Source organism: Cucurbita pepo, chromosome LG11, assembly GCF_002806865.2.
Source record: "Cucurbita pepo subsp. pepo cultivar mu-cu-16 chromosome LG11, ASM280686v2, whole genome shotgun sequence".
NCBI lineage: Eukaryota > Viridiplantae > Streptophyta > Magnoliopsida > Cucurbitales > Cucurbitaceae > Cucurbita > Cucurbita pepo.
Genome location: NC_036648.1, coordinates 1,134,504 through 1,153,186, shown reverse-complemented (window position 1 = coordinate 1,153,186; position 18,683 = coordinate 1,134,504). Strand labels below are relative to the sequence as shown.

The following is an 18,683-nucleotide window of genomic DNA, read 5'->3' as shown; positions in this document are numbered from 1 at the left end:
AAATAATTAACTATTACCGATTTGACAGCTTTCTCTGAAATTTATTTTTTCCCAATTAAATCCAAAAAGATTAATCTATAATTACTTTTTAAATTTCATAATATTCGATATCACCCAGATATTAGGAATTTAAAGAATTAATTGTCATACTATATAGATTTAAATTTTAAAGTTTGATTTTTTTTAAAATGAGTAAAACATTTAATAAACATGAAATTTTAAAATAAGTGATAGTATTGAATATGTGAATTGAGGGTTATGAAATTTTGAGATATTTTTTAAAAATTTTATGGATCAAGAATAATGGTCAATTTTAAAAATATAAAGATCCTTGTATGATAGCAAACCGATTATTGCAGGTTTTGAAATCCACCAAATTGGAGTGTTCCTGTCCCTTGAGATGCCATAAATAGTATCAATAACATCATAAAACTTCACTACTGCTACGCCATCGAAAAGCTGCTAAAAATTTACATGCTAGTCACGCTCGGCATCTTCTATCTCTTCATCCTCTGGTACTCCGCGAAGGTAAAGAACGTTGTTACACCTGTCACAAAAAAGTAGGAACATTGCCATGTTCGATATGAGAATCTGTGGAAGAATTCATCGATAAGCACGAATAACTTACTAACATATCCTTATAGTCCTCGTAGAAAGAAAAATGCATGCATACAACCTTATTCTACATGTTGTCTGTTACAGTTTCTCGCTCGTGTCATTTATATCATAAACAGCCATTCATATTATGATAAAAACAAGTATACTAAATTGTAAAAGATAACCAAGTTTAGAGGCATTTGGAACATCTCCTCTCCTCAGCATACTCATTCTCAAGGCTAAATCCGTTCCCCTTTCAAACACCCAACTGGTTGGTGCTTTGATGACCTTGTGCGGAAAGCAGTGGCATGTAGAGGAGATCACAGGCAACAATCGGCAGTGTTGGGAATAGAAATAAGGATGTGCGACAACGCAGGTGAAAAGAAAGCATGTGGACCTATGGCTCCTAGGGTTTTCCTTTTAGTAGTGGGTCGGTTCTGGAGTTCAAATATAGAAGTTAACACACCCCAGAATTCAACTTGTATAGCATGAGCTTTATTTTGTAGTTACGAAGAAATGGACCTTTTTTTTTCTTCTAACAATTCGCGTGACTAGCCAACTTCATATCCATGAATACATCTTCACGAAATTTGTGTTGATGCCTTCCCCACGACCCCATCTCCATCAACAACTCTTGCACGACTTTTGTTATTTCTATTTTTCGCACAGCAGTTCCCCTCTGATCCCTCAAACACCTCTCTTCATGATGATTGCGTTAGCGCCTCCCCAAGCGTTTATCTCTGGCCATAGAAGTAGCAATTGCTGACAATCTCTCCAGAAATCCTTCCTTTCTTGACTTGAATGCCTTCTCAACCCACTCAAAGGTTTTCAAACATCAAACTAATCTCCAGCCATAGAAATAGCAATTGTTTATTGGTTAACCTCCCCTCGATCTTAACCATACATTAAGTGTTTATTGCACACTCACCTTTGCTTCCATACAAGCTCCATTAATCCTTAATCCATTCTTACTTTTTTCTTCACTGACTTCTCATTCTCACTCTTGTTCCTCATGTGAGGATTCTGAGGTTTGTTCCATGTTTTTTGTGGTCGTCTCACTCTCTTCATCATCAACCTTTTTTGTATCCTTGCGAGATAAGAAATCTGATTCCAATATGAATGTCTACCTCTTTGTTTTTGCCATCTGATCTCTTTTCTTATTTCTATAATCTCCGCTTTCATTTCACTAAAATTCTGTGCCACTATCTCGAAAAGATTGGAACATTGAATCCATTTCCTCTGCCAATTACTTCAGGGAACAATTCAATTCTTCACATAAAAACATCAACATCTGTTCACATAAATTTTCATCTAACCCCATGGCCATAATCAAATTTCTCTGGAATAGATTTGATAGAACCAAATATACTGAAATATAAAACATAACAGAACACCAAGATAACCAAATATTTGAGGTACTTGGAACCTTCCCTCTCTTGACTATACTCACTGAAGCCTAAACCACTAAAAAATTCTCTACTCTCCTTTCCTTCCCATACTATTTATATCGAATCACCACAACTTCTCTATTCAATCACTAATATACGCTTATTAGTCTAATGATATTTCAAACAACACTCCAAACATATTACAATCAACAAATAAGCATTGATGCACTAGATATTGTGATTTTCAATCACAAAAAAAAGGTTACCTGATCAATATTTCTCCCAAACTCCCAGTACATTGTCCGTCGATATATTCCTCAGTATTGGCAAGCTGCATTTAAAAAGTTGTAACTTAATTTCCCTTTCAAGAATATTAAATCAAATGTGGAAGTGAGGAATGAAACCCACGACCTCTTAAACAAAGTAGAGATGCCTAAACCACTTGACTATGTATACCAGTTTCGACATGCACAATAAATAATAAAATTTACAAATTATTCCAAAGCATTTCTTACAAAAAATTATGAAAACAAAAATGGCCAACCTTGTTTTCAAACTAGGTTTCCAGAAAAAAACCAATGATAAATAGTTGTAAGGGGGGACTTTCAATATGAGCAGAACACATCAAGTTAGATTCAGAGATGAACGGCATTGAATCAGTTAGTGCAACGTTTGAACAATGTTTCAAGTAAAAAGACGATTAGACTAAGTCCCTTCTCATATCGAGTAAATTCATGACAGTCAAAATAGTATACGGACTCTTGGTAAACTAAGCCCAGCAGCAGAGGGAGACATAAAAACAACAAGAATATGATCGCAATCGAAAAGAACTAACTAAATTAACGTCAATGCAAGTAGAAACACACCTGTAAGTTCATGTACGAGTCCACCGAGACAAGAAAGCCTGATATGTAAACAAAAGTGAGTACAAACATCAGCAGGCAAGAGAAACGAGAAAAACAAGCAGCAGATAGAACCAAACCTTTGTACTCCATCCCCCACTTGAGTTTCACGACCACAGTCTTTCCAGTCAAATTGTTCAAAAACGGCTTCGGGTTAACTGGGATGCTCTACACCGTCCAAACAATCATATCATAGAATTAAGCGTCGTTTACGAATCAAAGCAAAATGGAGGAAAAAAAAAATAAACAGCCAAGAATCTACATAACAGAAGAATCAGTAAAATAAATCGAAAACTTCAGCCAACTATCTGATACAACATACGGCTACATTAACACTCATTCCACATCGAATCGAAGGGGAAAAAGGGTAAAAAGAACAACAAAAACATTATACAGAACCGAAAAGCAAGGAAAAAAACAAAATTCTTACTTACCATGGTTCCGAAATGGCGAGCAAGGGCTTGTTTGAAATCTGTGGAGCTCAAAAGAACAAGGAGTCGAAGAAAATGGCGCTCTTGCTCTAGGGCTTGTTTTCCCTCCTTTTTCGTCGTTGAATATCTGTGAGCTTTCGGCAACTGGGCGAATTGGACAATATGGGCCGGATAATGAATTTCAGGCCCATCAAATGGAAGCCCATGGGCTCCATACCCAATAGTTCCATTTCGTCGTCATTTAATTTTATCTCTATATTTAATTATCCATTTTGAATTTATAATTTCCTATATATTTTCATTTAAGCCAATTATTTTATATATATATGATAAATATTATTTTCAAAAATAAATTACTCTAAATGCATTATATTTTATAATTATTAAACAATAATGATTTTTAAAAATAATTTTATTTTTATCATCGTCATTAAACTGCAACAATAAACAGTCCAAGTCCACCACTACAAGATATTGACAAGAGACGAGCTCTAATCAAAGTAAGGCTAGACTCTATCCACATAGTAGATATGTTTTAAAACCTTAAGAGAAAGCTAAAAAATGACAATATCTACTAGGGCTTAGATTGATACAAATAATATCATAGTTAGATATTGGACAACGTGTCAGCGCCCAAGGGGTGGACTGTGATACCGCACGTTAGTTGGAGAAAATAAGGAAACTTTTCTTACAAGGACATGAAATCCTCTCACCAGTAGATGTGTTTTGAAACATTTATGGAAAGTTCAGGAGGAAAAGCATAGGAAGAATAATATCTATTAGCAACGGGCTTAGACGGTTACATAAATAAATTTATTTTTTATATATTGACGAGGTAAGTTATCCAGTCAGCAATATTTGAGATATTAAGTAATGTTTGTATCCACTCAGTTATGCTCGAACTAGCAATGTCATATCACTCATATGGTCACCGTATTAAATCTATTTTGATTTATATAAAATAATGAAAATTTTTATTTAAAAAAAAAAACCAAATTAAATACTTTAATAGGAAATGAGAAACTAAAAAGAAAAAAAAATGTTATTTTAAGTTTTAAATAGGAAAAAGTAATTAAAAATAAAAAAAAATAAAAAACGAGTAAAGTCACCACAGTACAAAGTGAGGAAACCCATCGCCAAATATTGCCTTGGAGAAGAGGAAAACCCCTAAATCCTCCATTAATACGACCTCAATCCTCTCCCTTTGTGCACACCAGGGATCGTGATTGTGGCTCTGCGAAACTCTTGAATTGTTTTTATTTTTGTTTCAGCAACAATGTTTAGGAATCAGTACGATACGGACGTGACGACATGGAGTCCGGCGGGGAGGTTGTTTCAGGTGGAGTACGCGATGGAGGCCGTGAAGCAAGGCTCCGCTGCCATTGGCCTCCGATCCAAGACCCATGTGGTTCTTGCCTGCGTCAATAAGGCTAACTCTGAACTATCCTCGCACCAGAAGAAGATCTTCAAAGTCGACGATCACATCGGCGTCGCCATTTCCGGCCTTACTGCTGATGGACGCGTTCTTTCCCGTTATATGAGATCTGAGTGTATCAATTACAGCTACACTTATGAATCTCCGCTTCCCGTTGGTCGTCTCGTAGTTCAACTTGCCGATAAGGCTCAGGTTTGTAAACGAAGCCCTCGTTCTGTTCACAATTTGTTGGTGCTTTTAGTTTCTTATGTATTTCTTGAATTTTAGCTATCTATGCTGTGGGTTTGAATTTATTTGGCTAGTGGCGGGCTTGGTTCTGAAATTACGCATTACCATAGCTGGATATTTAAAGGTGAAACTTTTCAGATTATTAAGTTCTCTAAGCTGAGGGAATAGAATGTGAATCTTTTATTAGCCAGAAACTGAAGTTAATGAACATTTTGGAAATGGCAGAAGGTTGCCTATGTATCCTCTAATTTTCAGCACTTTGAGTGTTTAAAGGCAGCTAAAGATTATGGGCTTTCTGCTTGCTTATCTTATGCTGTTAGTATTCGTTCCACTGATTCTTAACCCTGCAGTAGAAGAAACAAACTAGGACTTCGAGCTCTCCAATTTGTTTGATTTTTCTAATTGTTGAATTAGTTTGAACCCACATAGCCTTGCTGGTAATTTGTTCTTTCTATTTTTTGTAGTTTGTTGTTCAATAGTTTAGACTTTAGTAGAAGCCAGGAAGGTGAGTAATTTAGGGTCACAATGTATCTACCACTTTTTATGACCATTAGATGTATGAAAAATTAGATTCGTTTAACTATGTAGCTATCTGGTGGTCATGGGGGATGGCATAGCTCCCAATAATTTATTCTGGAATGGTTTTCTAGGAACGTTTTCTTTCATGTTTCTGAATAAAAGCTTGGGTTCTTACCATAAAAAAAGAAAAAAAGAAAAAAAGTGGAGTGTTGAATTCCTGGAATTGGGTTTAATTTATTAGTATGTAACAGGGCACTGAGAGATAGCATGAGGACGTGCCATTCTCTACTAAGTTCTTTAATTCCGTTTCAATGTGGTTGTTGTGTTGGTGTTGGTGTTAGTGTTGGTGTTGATTTAAATAGATCCTTTGTTGGGTTAGATTTTGCTTTCAAGTTCTTTGGTTTGCCTAATCATTTTGATATCTCAATTCCTTTTTACTGCCCTTCTCCTAGCTTTGCTTGAAATTTGGGGAATAAAATGTTGGTACTCGGAATGCATGTAGTAGTGTAGATGAAGAAACAATCTTGGTAACCTGGCTTATTGCATTTATCCCACTTTTTGATTTTTTTTGTTAGAGATCTTGTATTCACAACAAAAATAAAGACAAAAAAACCTGGACTCCAGAGTTAGAGAAAATGGCATCCACTGCCAACTAGCTAATACAAGACCTTACAAACTAGGGTGATCTGAAATACTATGTGGTTATGTTATAGAACAAAATTTTCTGGGAAGGGCACTCTAATGAGAGACTGCATGAAGAACAAAATCGATATAGTTATGTAAGCATTTCTAACCAAACGCGTCGTGAAAGATGATCTGGTTTCTTTCTAACCAAATGAGCCATAGAAAAGCTCTAATGGCAAACTTCCAAACGTCTCTATCTTTTCATTTCAGCCACCAGCTTGAACGAGCTTTGAGGAGCTTATCTTCATGCATTTTATCCCCTCTTTAACCTCTACTTTTTTTTCCGCTGTAAAATAGGTTTACGTCAACCGATATGGGTAAAAGGGGAGTGGACTGCTATTTTGTTGTACGTGTACCCTTTTGTTTCTCCATAAATCATGGTAAATTCCTTCCCACGAGAATATATTCAAGTGTGTAGGACGTCCCTTATGGCTTTGCACCAGATGTAGTTGTTAATTGTTATCAATCTTTTGCTGGTTCTTCCTGCCTCCTCGAATCATTTAGATGTCTGTCCCCAGGCCGTTGGTAGGATCCAGCCCAAGCTCAAAAATCATGCCAGTATAGTGGTTTTGTATGGTTTCCTTTATTAGAAAGTTATCATCTTCCGTAAGATGGGAAAAAGCTCTAGAGGCAGGAAATATGCCAAAACAGGAATAGCATTGGATACTTTATTGAGGGTGTATTCTCTCTGAACTGTTCTGTTATATGTATGTCCAGGGCTCCAAGCATGGCTATTTTTACAGGGAACACCAGTTCTCATGTCCAGAAACTTAGGTTTCTCTAATTATCTTGCACATTTGTTGCAGGTCTGCACCCAACGCTCATGGAAACGTCCATACGGTGTTGGTCTGCTGGTAGGTGGTCTGGATGAGTCTGGCGCTCATCTCTACTACAACTGCCCGAGCGGGAATTACTTTGAATATCAAGCTTTTGCCATAGGATCCCGTTCACAGGCTGCAAAGACATACTTGGAAAGGAGGTTTGAGAACTTCAAGGACTCTTCTAGAGACGACTTAATCAAAGATGCACTGATGGCTACCAGAGAAACCTTGCAAGGAGAAAAACTGACTTCCTCCATATGCACGATTTCCATTTTGGGAGTTGGTGAACCTTTCCATATACTGGATAGGGAAACTGTTCAGCAGTTGATTGATGAATTTGAGATTGTTAAGGAGGATGATGTCCCTGCTGCGGATCAGGATGTCGCCCCGGAGCAGGGTGATTCTGCTGCCCCCGAACCAGCTGCAGGGACAGACCAAGGTAGTGCCCCAGATCAAGGCGTGGCGCCAATGGATATCTAAGGGCACACACCGTGCAGACGTTGCCTCTCCCTTCCCCACTTCCTGGGTATTGCTGTTAGGTTTGGATCTTTAGTGCAGACATTTCGACACTTCTCTATTGTGGCCTCAGATTTCGGTTTTACATTTATGAAAGTTGTATCAGACCGTTGAAAATGCGGTATCACAACTGATTATGTTTTTCCATTATATTATTGTGAAAAGAACATTAAGCTGATCCACAATGGTCCTTAGACACCTGGAATCAAGTTAGTTAATATTGAATTGTATGAAGGGGAAAATCTTCAGAAAGAAGATGAATGGATTCTTTCCATATGTGAAGAGGATAGATGACAGATCTTGATGCATTGCAAAGTTCGCTCGAAGTTTTATGGATCCGAGCCAAAGACGCTTCGACGTTAGGACTTCTTATATTAAAGGTCTCTTTTTAAACATGCATGCATATACACACTAGAGACCACAGAGTAGCTTGAAAGTAGATGAAATCACATTAATGAAGAACAACTTTTTACATCTTGTTTATGGAGAGACATAAAGCCTAAGATTATCAAACAGGTCCTCCAGCTAACTTCAAATAACTTGAAAGAGATGCCTGTTAAAGAGAGAAAATTGATGGAGGCAACAATGGTATGAGAGAAATGATTGATCATTGAGGGATCTCAGGGAGAGGAAGCCCTTTGATCTGCAAATGCTTGTGCATCCATTGCCTGTTTTCTGGGGTAACCTCACCCCCAAGGGCACGGATGACAGAACCGCCGCTGCACGATCCCAATTGACAGCATTTCACAAGAGATAATCCCTTCACTAATCCGTATAGAAACCCGCTCGCAAACAAGTCGCCTGCTCCGGTCGCATCGGTCGCCTTTGACTACCCTATCGCTGGAACTCGAACAACCTGATATGTTGAGGGGAGTTATGTAACTTCATTACTAATGACCCACATGGAAATATTGTATCAGAATTCAGAAACACTCAGTTCCACTCTATGATCTCTTGAATTTGTGTATTGCTTTGGCCAAACTAAACATTTCCTAGATGCAACGAGAAACTTCCCTGTCCTATTGAAATGAATGAAAGAATACAAAGGACATAAAAAAGACAAACCCCCAAAAGAAGCCAAGCTAAAGACAAGGGGTCCAATCAAGTAAGTTCAACCTTAACCGACAAAAATCCTTGCACACCAAAAGTCAAAGGGAGAGGAAGATATTACCCTCAAGGTTTTAAAACGTGTCTTTCAAAGTTACACAGCGAACTGTTACTCATCCAGATACTATAACTACTAGCGGTAGGCTTGAGTTGTTACAAATAGTTTTAGAGCCAGATATCCAGTGGTGTGCCAGCGAGGACATTGTGCCCCCCAAGGGGTGGATTGTGAAATCCCACATCGGTTGGAGAGGAGAAATTAAAACCTCTCTCTAATAAAGGCGTTTTATAACCGTGAGGTTGACGGTGTGATACATAACAGGCAAAAGCGGACAATATATGCTAGCGGTGGGCTTGGGCTGTTACAGAAAGTCTCTACCTAGACCGCTCCACACCTTTAAACACTTTATTATTCCTCTCCCTAAAGACTCCAAAGCAAAGCACGAGTGCTAGTTATCCACAAAAAAAATACTCATTTTACCAACGATCCATGCGTAAGCTTGAAACATGGTGTTCATGAGAAAGAAACTAGAAGATATTCTAATGTTTGAATGTCACATGTTGCCAACAAGAGGGAAAATCAATCACTAACCTCTTTTCCATGCTTAGCGATACAACCATTGGCACCTAATGTCACCACTGCCCATTGACAGTGCTTTGCAAGAAATTCTAGTGCAACTTCAGGATCAGCGTCTTTCTCACCCCTGTAAAGATTACAGATGTTAATACTATCTACTAGAAAATGTTCTGCAACAGAACTGAAATATCCTACAGCTGAAGTAGTGCAGATATCAAATTAACAATCAGTCGAGTTCGAAGAATAACGAGCTTAAAAGGAACGACAATCACCCTATCAACTCCTTTGCTTCGTCCTCATTGGCAAAGCAAAGGTCGATATCCCCGGACTCCAATAGCTTGAGAAGAGGCAATCGAAAATTCCGAACCATCTGGCCAAATATAGAGATGTGAGCTACTTTGTTCAACATTTCTTTTAAAACGGCATAACAAAGTTGTCTATTCCTATACCTCAAAACTGGCCAAATCCAAGGATACTAAAACTCTCTCTTGTTTGGCCATCTTTACAGCTGCTTGAATAACTTCTAAGCTAAATATACTATATCTCATTACAAGCCACTGCAATAAAGACATGGAAATAATTAAGGTCTACCAAAAGCCTCTACCTCTTATGTTAAAAGAAAATAAAGATGTGAGTATCCTGACCTTAGAGCCCTTAAAGTCATCTCTACTCAGTTCATTGCCCTGAAAGATCACAAAACAAATAGATAATCAGCATATTTAGTAACCAAAGCTCATCTGTTTAACATTCCAAAGTACAAAAACTGATCAATTTATTCAACAAACCAACAAAAACTCTGTAACAGCCCAAATACACCGCTAGCAAATATTGTTCTTGGTTAAAAATGGTATTAGAGCCAGACACCGAGCAGTGTGCCAGCGAAGACGGTGGGCCTCCAAGGAGGGTGGATTGTGAGATCCCACATTGGTTGGAGAGGGGAACGAAGCATTTCTTATAAGGGTGTAAAAACCTCTTCCGAGTAGACGGCCCTTGAAAGGTAAATCCAAAGAGGACAATATTTGCTAGCGGCGTGGTTGGACTGTTACAAACTCCCAACTGAGAACTGAGAAGGTAATATACCTGAACTTTGACTGCACTTGAGAGACAGGGTCGCATTGTGCGGTTGCCCAATGAATCAACCAGGCAGACACACTGCCGGACAATTTACAATACATTCTCAGAACTTTAAAACACATAAACACAGAATGCAAATTTGGACACCCCACTATGAAGGGAGTGAAGCAGACCTGAGCTGTGGGTCCTTTGATCATCCTCAATCTTGAGAGATTGACCCCATTGGAGCCCATGTTACTGACAAACAATTTTCCTTGCTCGTCATCCCCATAGGCGCCAATGATTCCACAGCTGACTCCAAACCCCGCACTCAACCCTCGAATTGTGTTAGCAACACTTCCCCCAGCTATTGTCTTGACCGGCGTCAGATCATCAGGCGAGGAAAGTATATAGGATTTCACCTCCCTCAGAATATTCTCAAGCTCTTCCATACCAACCTGAAAATAAACTCAAAACAGACGAAATTCAGCACTTGGATACGAATAAAATGGTGAAAAAAGAAACATAAACTAAATTCTCCTCCCCACATGCTCGATTAAAGCAAACAAAAACAGAGCATTACACAAAAACAACAAGAATTCAGCTCCTAAAAGTAGAAAAAAAAAAAAAAAACAAAATCAACAGCACCGCTAAGAAATCCGACTGTATTGGACAGTAAAAAGACAGTTCTAAAACCACACAGAACAGAGCACATAATCAAAGAGAGATTCAAACATTGGAAGAAACAAAAACGTCGCCAGAAGCAGAACCACCCGCTTAATCAAAGATGAATCAACAACACAGAAATTAGTCAATACAATTCTGATCTTAAAAACACAACGAAATCCAAAACAGAACACAACAAACAAAATTGAGCGAGTAGAGTAAAAAGGCGAAAGAAAGAAGGATGTTTACCGGCATTGAGCCACCGCGGTCGCCGGGAATTCGATCAAGAAGAGAGGAATCGACACGAGCAACATGGTCGATAAGGGCAGCAGGTTGAAGACCAAGAATAAGAGGGGCAGCTTCAGAGTCATTGGCAGTGTGAAGCAAAGGCTCGGCTCCCATCTTGGTGGCTTAAGGACCTGCTTTCTCTGCCCTCCTTTATATAGGACTCCGGAGGGACTCCGAGGGCTACGGAATCTGTGAGCCAAAAAGTGAACCCAACTTACGACTCTCTTATGCCCATTTTGGGAATTTTTTGAATTTAGAGTAATTTGTGGAAAATTAAAATAAATAAATAAAAGATAAATAATTTAGAGTATATTTAACATAACTTATTTTTCAAGGATAAAATCTGTATATTTTTTTAAAAATACTTTAGAATTAATTTTTAAATTACTTATTTAGTAAAAAAAAATTTAAAATTTATTATTTTAAAATTTGTATAATATATCCATTTTTTTAAAATAGTGAAATTAAAACATCCGAGATATTAGGGATAAATTTAAATAAAAAGAATTTTATAGACCATGTGATTTATTATTTATTATTATTTATTATTATTATTATAAGAAACCAAATAAATATATAAACCCAAAATATTATATTTATATTATTATTATTTGAAAGAATCTGGGCCGGCCGTATAACGCCACTTAGCCACTGGATTTTTATATTATTATTTATCCGGCGGATAAATCATAACGCTTTGTGGGCCCATTCAAAATTTCAAGAAATAAATATTATATTTATTCAATTTGTTTGAAGATTCTTAGTTTAATAAATTTTTAACTTTTAAATTTTATATCTAAAATGTAATTAAAAGTTTTTTAATACACAAGAATCTATTCCTCAAAAATCCAAAAGTTCAAGATTTGTAAAATATTTTTTAAATTTTAACAATTATGTAATTTATGAATTTTATAAATAAAAAAAAACCAAATTTTATTTATAATATTATTTCAAAATTACAATATTACCCTCCAACAAAATTTTCGTTTATATATATTCTAAAATTATTATCTAAAACAAATACGGCGATGATCTGAAATGATGTGACAATGTTGGTATCTTAATTTGCGTTTAAGATTATTATCACGTCATTTTATAATATCTCAATTTTCATCGGTTCAATATTTTAAAAGATAATTTTGAAACGCTTTGGTGGTGCTTTCGGCAAAAGGCATGGGTGCATCTTCTTCTCCATCAGTTCCACATGGAAATGATTGTGCTTCCACTTTCAATAATTGTGTGAAACCTTCGGCTAATGTGTGCAACAATGGCGGATCAAAGAAATGGATTCCCCTAAATGTTCCTTTTTCTTTGTTTATTTCTCACACATTTGGGCTCCTCAAATCACGCCCATAACATACAAAACATTTGGCTTTTCAGAGACTCCAAGGTCTTCTTCTTCTTCGTCTTTTTTACTTAAAAAATCTTTAATGATTTCAACAAGAATCTCATCCACTTTTATTATAATCTTCAGATTCCCAGACAAACTAAAGTTCAAGTGGGTTCATTTCATCGCATGTTATGGGATTTATCCTGCTCATTATTATGCTATAATCATCTAAGTTCTATAAAATAAGACACGTCGGGAGAACGAAACATTTCTTACAAAAGAGTATAGAAACCTCTCTTCGGTAGCTGAAGAAAGTATTGAAGAGAAAGCTAAAAAAGGACAATATAAAGACGTGAAAACTTTAAAAAGACGTAAAAACAGCCTCTTTATAAAGACGTGAAAATCTTAAAAAGACAAGTCTCAAAAGAAAAATCAAAATAAAACAATATCTGCTAACAGAAGCTTCTCTTCAAGGAGAAGGCCAAAGAAGAGAATATCACCTGTAATGCAACAGCGTTCATTCAAGATCTTATTGAACACATTATAGATACTTGTTTTTTTTAAAATTAGAGATGAACTTTAAAAATGAACTTGTAAATCATTGATTTTACCACTTTTTTTTTTTTTTTTTTTTTTTTTTTTTTTTTTTTTTTTTTTTTTTTTTTNCTGCTTGTCCAAGATCATTAAAGCCTCAACCTGTATCAAATATTCAGACTCCCAATTATAATGTAAATGTCCGAAGAATCCAAAGGACTTAAAACATACAGAGGAGGGAGATTAGCCCTCAGCGGCTTTCACACCACTTTAGGAGTCACTTTCAGACAGTCTTTTGACATCAAATGCTTCAAATATCAGCAAAATGAGTGGGAAAAGGAACGAAAATTGGAGCTTCAATACAGAAGATGAACAAACTTACAATCTACTTTTATGAAGTCAGTTTCATCCTGAGCAGTAAAACCATTTCTAAAATGCTGCCAGAAGAATAGTCCCAACAGCCAAAATGGATGCCATAATTCTGCGGTAGAAGATGATCGATATTATTCTGCAAGTACACAAACTCTTTTTTGATGTATTTTTGCACATGATGCCAAAATACTCCTCAGCTAAACAAATCAAGATTGAACAAAGGATGGGTGGTTTTATTTCTGCAAAGGCTTGGGATCTTTATTGGGTAAGATGTTGTCGGGAAGGACGAGTTCAGGGGGTATTTCACGAACAACACCAAGCATTGAGTCATATTCTTCGTCCTTGCGAGCAAACTTCTTGCGGAGCACCTTCTCAAACTCAATTTCCTCGAAAGACTTTGCATTTTCAGCTGCGTGAACCTGTGCAAGGTTCAAGTAATTGGTGGCCGACTGAGATATGAAAGCTATCTCTTCATCAGTGAGCTTTCGGAGGAATTTCGCTGGATTCCCTCCCCATACCTGCAAATAAACATTGTGGTAAAGCTCACTACCCATGACCCCATAAAGCTAACATAGAAGCCCAAGTCATGCTCCAATGCAAGTTCGGAACAGATTATCATTCAGAATTAGTATCCAGGGTAACCAAATTATTTCAAGATATGCACTAAAAGGTATTGATCAAAGAGGAATGGAATTCCCATATTCCAGTTTGGGATTTAAGGCCGGATCTTTTGATAGAGAGTAGGAATTGGATTTTCCCAATAGAGAAGATAGAAACAGTAAGATTTGGCCCTGAAAAATATGAACTTTTTGCCTGCTCAACAGATCAAGATTTTTCTTTTTTTGGGTGTAATTCATCTCATCTTGATTTGATTTGCAACGCCTAAATTTAAACTCTTCTCACACTAAATTTATTGTGAATAGCAAGGATCCCAATGTGTCAACTCTACCTTTGGTCTGTGACTTACAAGAGTTTAAATATGCATGATAGGACTCAAAGACAGAATCCTTATATACTTGCATCTTGCCTAAAGTTTTTGCTCTATATAAAAGAGATGAGGAAACGATGAATGAGTGGCACCTTCTTTCTACATTTGGAGTGGCTTTATGTGTAGACATCAGAGTGGCTAATGAAAACTATCAACGATAGGTGGGTAAGCAACAAAGCTGAAGTACTTTGGAATAGTACAATTAGAGCTTCTTTTGTGGTTCGATTGGATATAAAAGAATGCTAGTCTGTACGATGACGAACAAAAATCTTTAGGCTGAGTTCAGCTTACAGCCTAAAGCTTCAAGTTGGAGTGTCCTTCAAAAGTCTTTGTAATTTCGTAGTTTCTTGATCAACCTTATTTAGGGTTGCTTTTTTGTAACCACTTTGCAGGAGACCTCCCCTACCTTGGCCTAAGAACAGGCGTCTCACTTTTTCTTTTTCTTTTTTTTAATGAAAAATTTTCGTCTTTTTTTTTTTTTTAAAAAAAAAAGTCTTGAGAAGTACCTCTCCAGAGGGGATCTTAGTATTCTGCCTCACAAGAGCTCCAGCAGCTACCATGGCATTTTTCTCAACAACAACACCATCAAGCAATGTTGCACCCATGCCAACAAAAGCCTCATCCTCAACGGTGCAGCCATGTAATACAGCACTGTGACCTGTCAGGTTTGAACTTTTTTTTAAGTAAGAAAACTTTAAAAATAATTAACATGTACAACCTCAGCATGCTCAGTTGCTCACAGTATACTGGACAAAAGATCAGACATAAATATATTATATGGCTACAGCTAAGATAACATAGCACACACACCTACGGTAACATTGTTGCCAATGATAGTCGGCAAAACCTTTCCACTTAGATTAGATTTTGCCACATGCACAAGGGAGTTGTCCTGTATGTTGGTTCCAGATCCCACACTGATGCTGTTCACATCACCTAGTCAAATAGATAACTAAGTTATGAAACAAAACTTGCAAAGAGTTCAATGTATAAGTAATGTCATTGGCTAACAAGCCTAACATGATATGAATTAAATGTCTATTTTAGTTTAAGTTTGATACTGTTTTACAGATTGTCAATTTCAGACATTTTAATGAGATAAAAATAAACAATATGTCTAAAAGACTGAGAAGTTGTTTGAAGAATGAAGATTGTATTTTATGATTTTCCGTTTTTTTAAAAATTGACAACTCCTATCTAAAACATACTTCAGCATATATTCTAATGAGAAATAATAACAAACAACATGGACACGAGACCGCGAGGTCCTCTGTAAAGATTATGTTTAAAATGATTTTCTGTTCTTAAAAAATGGATCTCTCCTAGGATAACCAGTTTGCAAAGTTTATTTTTTTCAAATAAATTAAAAAAACCAAAATATAAAACAGTTGACAATTTTTTCTATTTAAAGTAACTTTTGTAAAAATAATAAATAAGAGTAAACAGAACTACAAGGTTTCTAAGACATTCTCCCAACCTACAAAAACTGAAGGAGATGACAAAAAACTTTTCCGTATCTTAAAAGAGGAAAAGAAGAACAAATTTTTTTTGATTTACAGCATCAAGAGCACAATTAAATCTCATCATCTCCTAAGCTCAGAAAAATTAGTAGTTTTCCTTAAACAATTGAGCATTCCCCTCTAGCCAAAGCCTCCTCCAAGGAGCCACTTTCACTACACATTCCAAAGTCAATAGATGATAAGGAATAGTGAAAATCTTCCTGAACACACCAGCTTAAACCCAAGACCCTCTCCAAATGGAGGAATGGTACGAGTCTTCTATATGTTTGTAGCATAAGCGATGGGGCACTCCAAGAAGGAGAGAGTCTTCTATATTCTTAATGACCATATATAAACATAAAATTTAACGAAGAATACAAAAAAGAAAACACACGAAAATAACAAAATACTATTATTGTTTTTGAAGTTTTTTAAACTAAAAACTACTTTTAAAAATGATCCTACCAAAGGAGTTATATATGTGAACAATAAAATATAATAAATTCTAAACTATACTCCCCAACGGATCCTAAGTTGACCAAACATCAAGTGTCAAGGTTAAGGTGAAAAAGGAATGCAAGAGCTAGCCATGAAGCACCAGCAAGTAATTATTTTTTTTTGACAGGAAAAGACAAAGCCACAGATATTTAAAGCACGTAGAGTGCACAACCGAAGTGAGCTAATGATAGTTGAAATGTCAACAGATACGGAGAGGCACTCTGGATGACATTGCAAATTATTAATAAAGAAAACAAACAGAAAATTATTTTTTTAACATGCCATAAAAATACCAAAGACATCAAATAACACAAACTCTCATTACATTAGTTTTTACAAAAACCTTCACGTTAAGGAAGGAATATTAGTATGGGTAATATCCGAGTTGTTATTGGGATATTGAAAGGGCATGTGTTTCATTAGTGAAATTGTTAGGTAAGTAGTGTTGTTACAATAGCTTGAAGAGGTTTAAAATGGACGAAAATTTTAGAGAGTCCAAACTTTCAAAGCATGTACCGACAAGGTTAAATGTGCACAAACCGGACTATGAAATACTGTAACAACAAAGGAGTCCTTCACATGGGTTTTACCTCTCAAAACGCACCCATACCAAATAGAAGATCCTCTTCCAACTTGAACGTCCCCAATAATGGATGCACCCGGAGCTACAAATACGTCCTTGTCAACAACAGGTGCCTTATCAAATATGTTCATCAGAGTACGATGCCTCGACACTGCAGGAATCCTCAGACATATTAGTCCATCAGGTATCATCAATGAGATAGAACACGAAAAGGAAGCTCATAACCAAATTAAAATACCACAACAAACAGAAAATGAAGCAAATCTAACAAGAGGTGTATTTCAGTGACAGTGCCATCAACAATCACACTTTGAAATCCCCAAGTGAGTCATTTCACTAAAATTATTACTCCCAAAGTACACCTGCATTTGTAATTAAGAATTCCATTATATCCCAGTAAGTATCGTTTGCCCGCATTTGACAACACCTGCATTTGTAATTAAGAATTCCATTATATCCCAGTAAGTATCGTTTGCCCGCATTTGACACCCTCTCTTATAAAATCATAGAAGCATTCGTCATACGTTGCTTCGTATACCGCCATCAACAATTCTAATAAAAATCCAAAAAAAAAAAAAAAAAAAAAAAAAAAAAAAAAAAAAAAANCCTAATACTCGAAACCTCAGCCACTCAAAATTTGAGAATCAATGGGAACTCTGGCGTAACCACACAAACTACACGACGCATAAGCTGTATTTACCACGACAAACACTTTTCCTCAATCAAATTCAGACAACATCAATTAGCATTCCGACAAGCTGATCCAATCAGGATAACAAAACTCCTAAAACATACCTGGATGAAAGTCAAAATTAAAGGAGAAAGATCCGAGACTATAGGAACGTGCTATATCAAAAAACAATAACAATAAATTGCTTACGCTGTTCTTGGAAGAAATATCTTCCTTGGAGGCGGCAGCCAAGACGATCGATTGCCTGACCCGTCTCACGGATCCAAAATCCAACGGTGTAAATGGCTTTCCCCAGAGTTCCCATCGTCTTCTTCTTCCTCCTCCTCTCTGACCTCGCGCTATTCAGAGCCAACCAAATCACTGGGAGCTTTTGGGCTTCTTGTACTCAGAAATGGAACGAGAAAGAAATGGGATCGCAGCAATAGGGTAATTTGGAAATCGATCTACCGAAACGCTGCGTTTTAGTCGCCTGGGTCTTACATGCTATACAAGCGCAAATTAACTCACCGTTATAAATTTTAGGTAATTCTATCGTACCTCCAATAACTAAATTCAAACCTATATATTTTGTCCAAATTATGATTTTTTTTTTTTAATGTCAATATCCACCAAAAATACCTTGAATTATTTCATTTATTTTGTTGATTTTTTTAATTAAAAAATATGAATTTTCATAAAGAAACCCTTCTAAAACCCTAAAAATGACGTATTCAAGTTAAAATGGAACCCCGACCCATCGAACTTTGATATCTCAATGACCAACTAGCAAAAAATAAATAAAATAACACAACTACCTCTATTCACGGTCGAAAATCCTAATATACAGATAATTAAAAATATTGTAGGTATACAATTGGCTCGTCATTCAAAACCGTAATTATAACTCAAAAAATACATTGTGGCTAATTTGAACTGTAAATAAAAATAATTAATTTTATTACGTATAATAAAAAAAATATAAACCAATGGTGGTTGACCG

The 18,683-nt window shown here is 36.3% G+C and overlaps 3 protein-coding genes and 1 pseudogene across 3 annotated transcripts; 1 reads left to right on the top strand and 3 right to left on the bottom strand.

Moving 5' to 3' along the window:
- Positions 1 to 311: 311 nt before the first annotated feature.
- On the bottom strand, positions 312 to 3,445 carry LOC111805833 (probable small nuclear ribonucleoprotein F). Its single transcript, XM_023691073.1, has 5 exons — positions 3,322 to 3,445; positions 2,968 to 3,055; positions 2,852 to 2,889; positions 2,252 to 2,316; positions 312 to 547 (listed from the first exon to the last, which is right to left on the bottom strand). The coding sequence occupies exons 1-5, from the start codon at positions 3,322 to 3,324 to the stop codon at positions 478 to 480; spliced, it is 264 nt and encodes an 87-aa protein (XP_023546841.1). The 5' UTR covers positions 3,325 to 3,445; the 3' UTR covers positions 312 to 477.
- Positions 3,446 to 4,439: 994 nt separating this feature from the next.
- On the top strand, positions 4,440 to 7,751 carry LOC111805832 (proteasome subunit alpha type-1-B-like). Its single transcript, XM_023691072.1, has 2 exons — positions 4,440 to 4,945; positions 6,991 to 7,751. The coding sequence occupies exons 1-2, from the start codon at positions 4,595 to 4,597 to the stop codon at positions 7,483 to 7,485; spliced, it is 846 nt and encodes a 281-aa protein (XP_023546840.1). The 5' UTR covers positions 4,440 to 4,594; the 3' UTR covers positions 7,486 to 7,751.
- Positions 7,752 to 7,947: 196 nt separating this feature from the next.
- LOC111805830 lies at positions 7,948 to 11,373 on the bottom strand (annotated as a pseudogene).
- Positions 11,374 to 13,224: 1,851 nt separating this feature from the next.
- On the bottom strand, positions 13,225 to 18,138 carry LOC111805658 (gamma carbonic anhydrase 1, mitochondrial). The gene is made up of 5 exons (XM_023690807.1): positions 17,894 to 18,138; positions 17,021 to 17,164; positions 15,244 to 15,369; positions 14,940 to 15,091; positions 13,225 to 13,963 (listed from the first exon to the last, which is right to left on the bottom strand). The coding sequence occupies exons 1-5, from the start codon at positions 18,006 to 18,008 to the stop codon at positions 13,679 to 13,681; spliced, it is 822 nt and encodes a 273-aa protein (XP_023546575.1). The 5' UTR covers positions 18,009 to 18,138; the 3' UTR covers positions 13,225 to 13,678.
- Between the last annotated feature and the right edge of the window lie 545 nt (positions 18,139 to 18,683).

Excerpts from the sequence above, each read along its gene's own strand:
- LOC111805833 (XM_023691073.1), bottom strand. Across the intron at positions 2,890-2,967 it reads GTGGGGGATGGAGTACAAAG|GCTTTCTTGTCTCGGTGGAC; the intron begins GTTTGGTTCTAT and ends TTTACATATCAG. Across the intron at positions 2,317-2,851 it reads ACTCGTACATGAACTTACAG|CTTGCCAATACTGAGGAATA; the intron begins GTGTGTTTCTAC and ends TTTTAAATGCAG.
- LOC111805832 (XM_023691072.1), top strand. The coding sequence starts at position 4,595 with ATGTTTAGGAATCAGTACGATACGGACGTGACGACATGGAGTCCGGCG. Across the intron at positions 4,946-6,990 it reads AACTTGCCGATAAGGCTCAG|GTCTGCACCCAACGCTCATG; the intron begins GTTTGTAAACGA and ends CATTTGTTGCAG.
- LOC111805658 (XM_023690807.1), bottom strand. The coding sequence starts at position 18,008 with ATGGGAACTCTGGGGAAAGCCATTTACACCGTTGGATTTTGGATCCGT. Across the intron at positions 17,165-17,893 it reads ATATTTCTTCCAAGAACAGC|TGTCGAGGCATCGTACTCTG; the intron begins GTAAGCAATTTA and ends GGATTCCTGCAG. Across the intron at positions 15,092-15,243 it reads TGGCAACAATGTTACCGTAG|GTCACAGTGCTGTATTACAT; the intron begins GTGTGTGTGCTA and ends CAAACCTGACAG.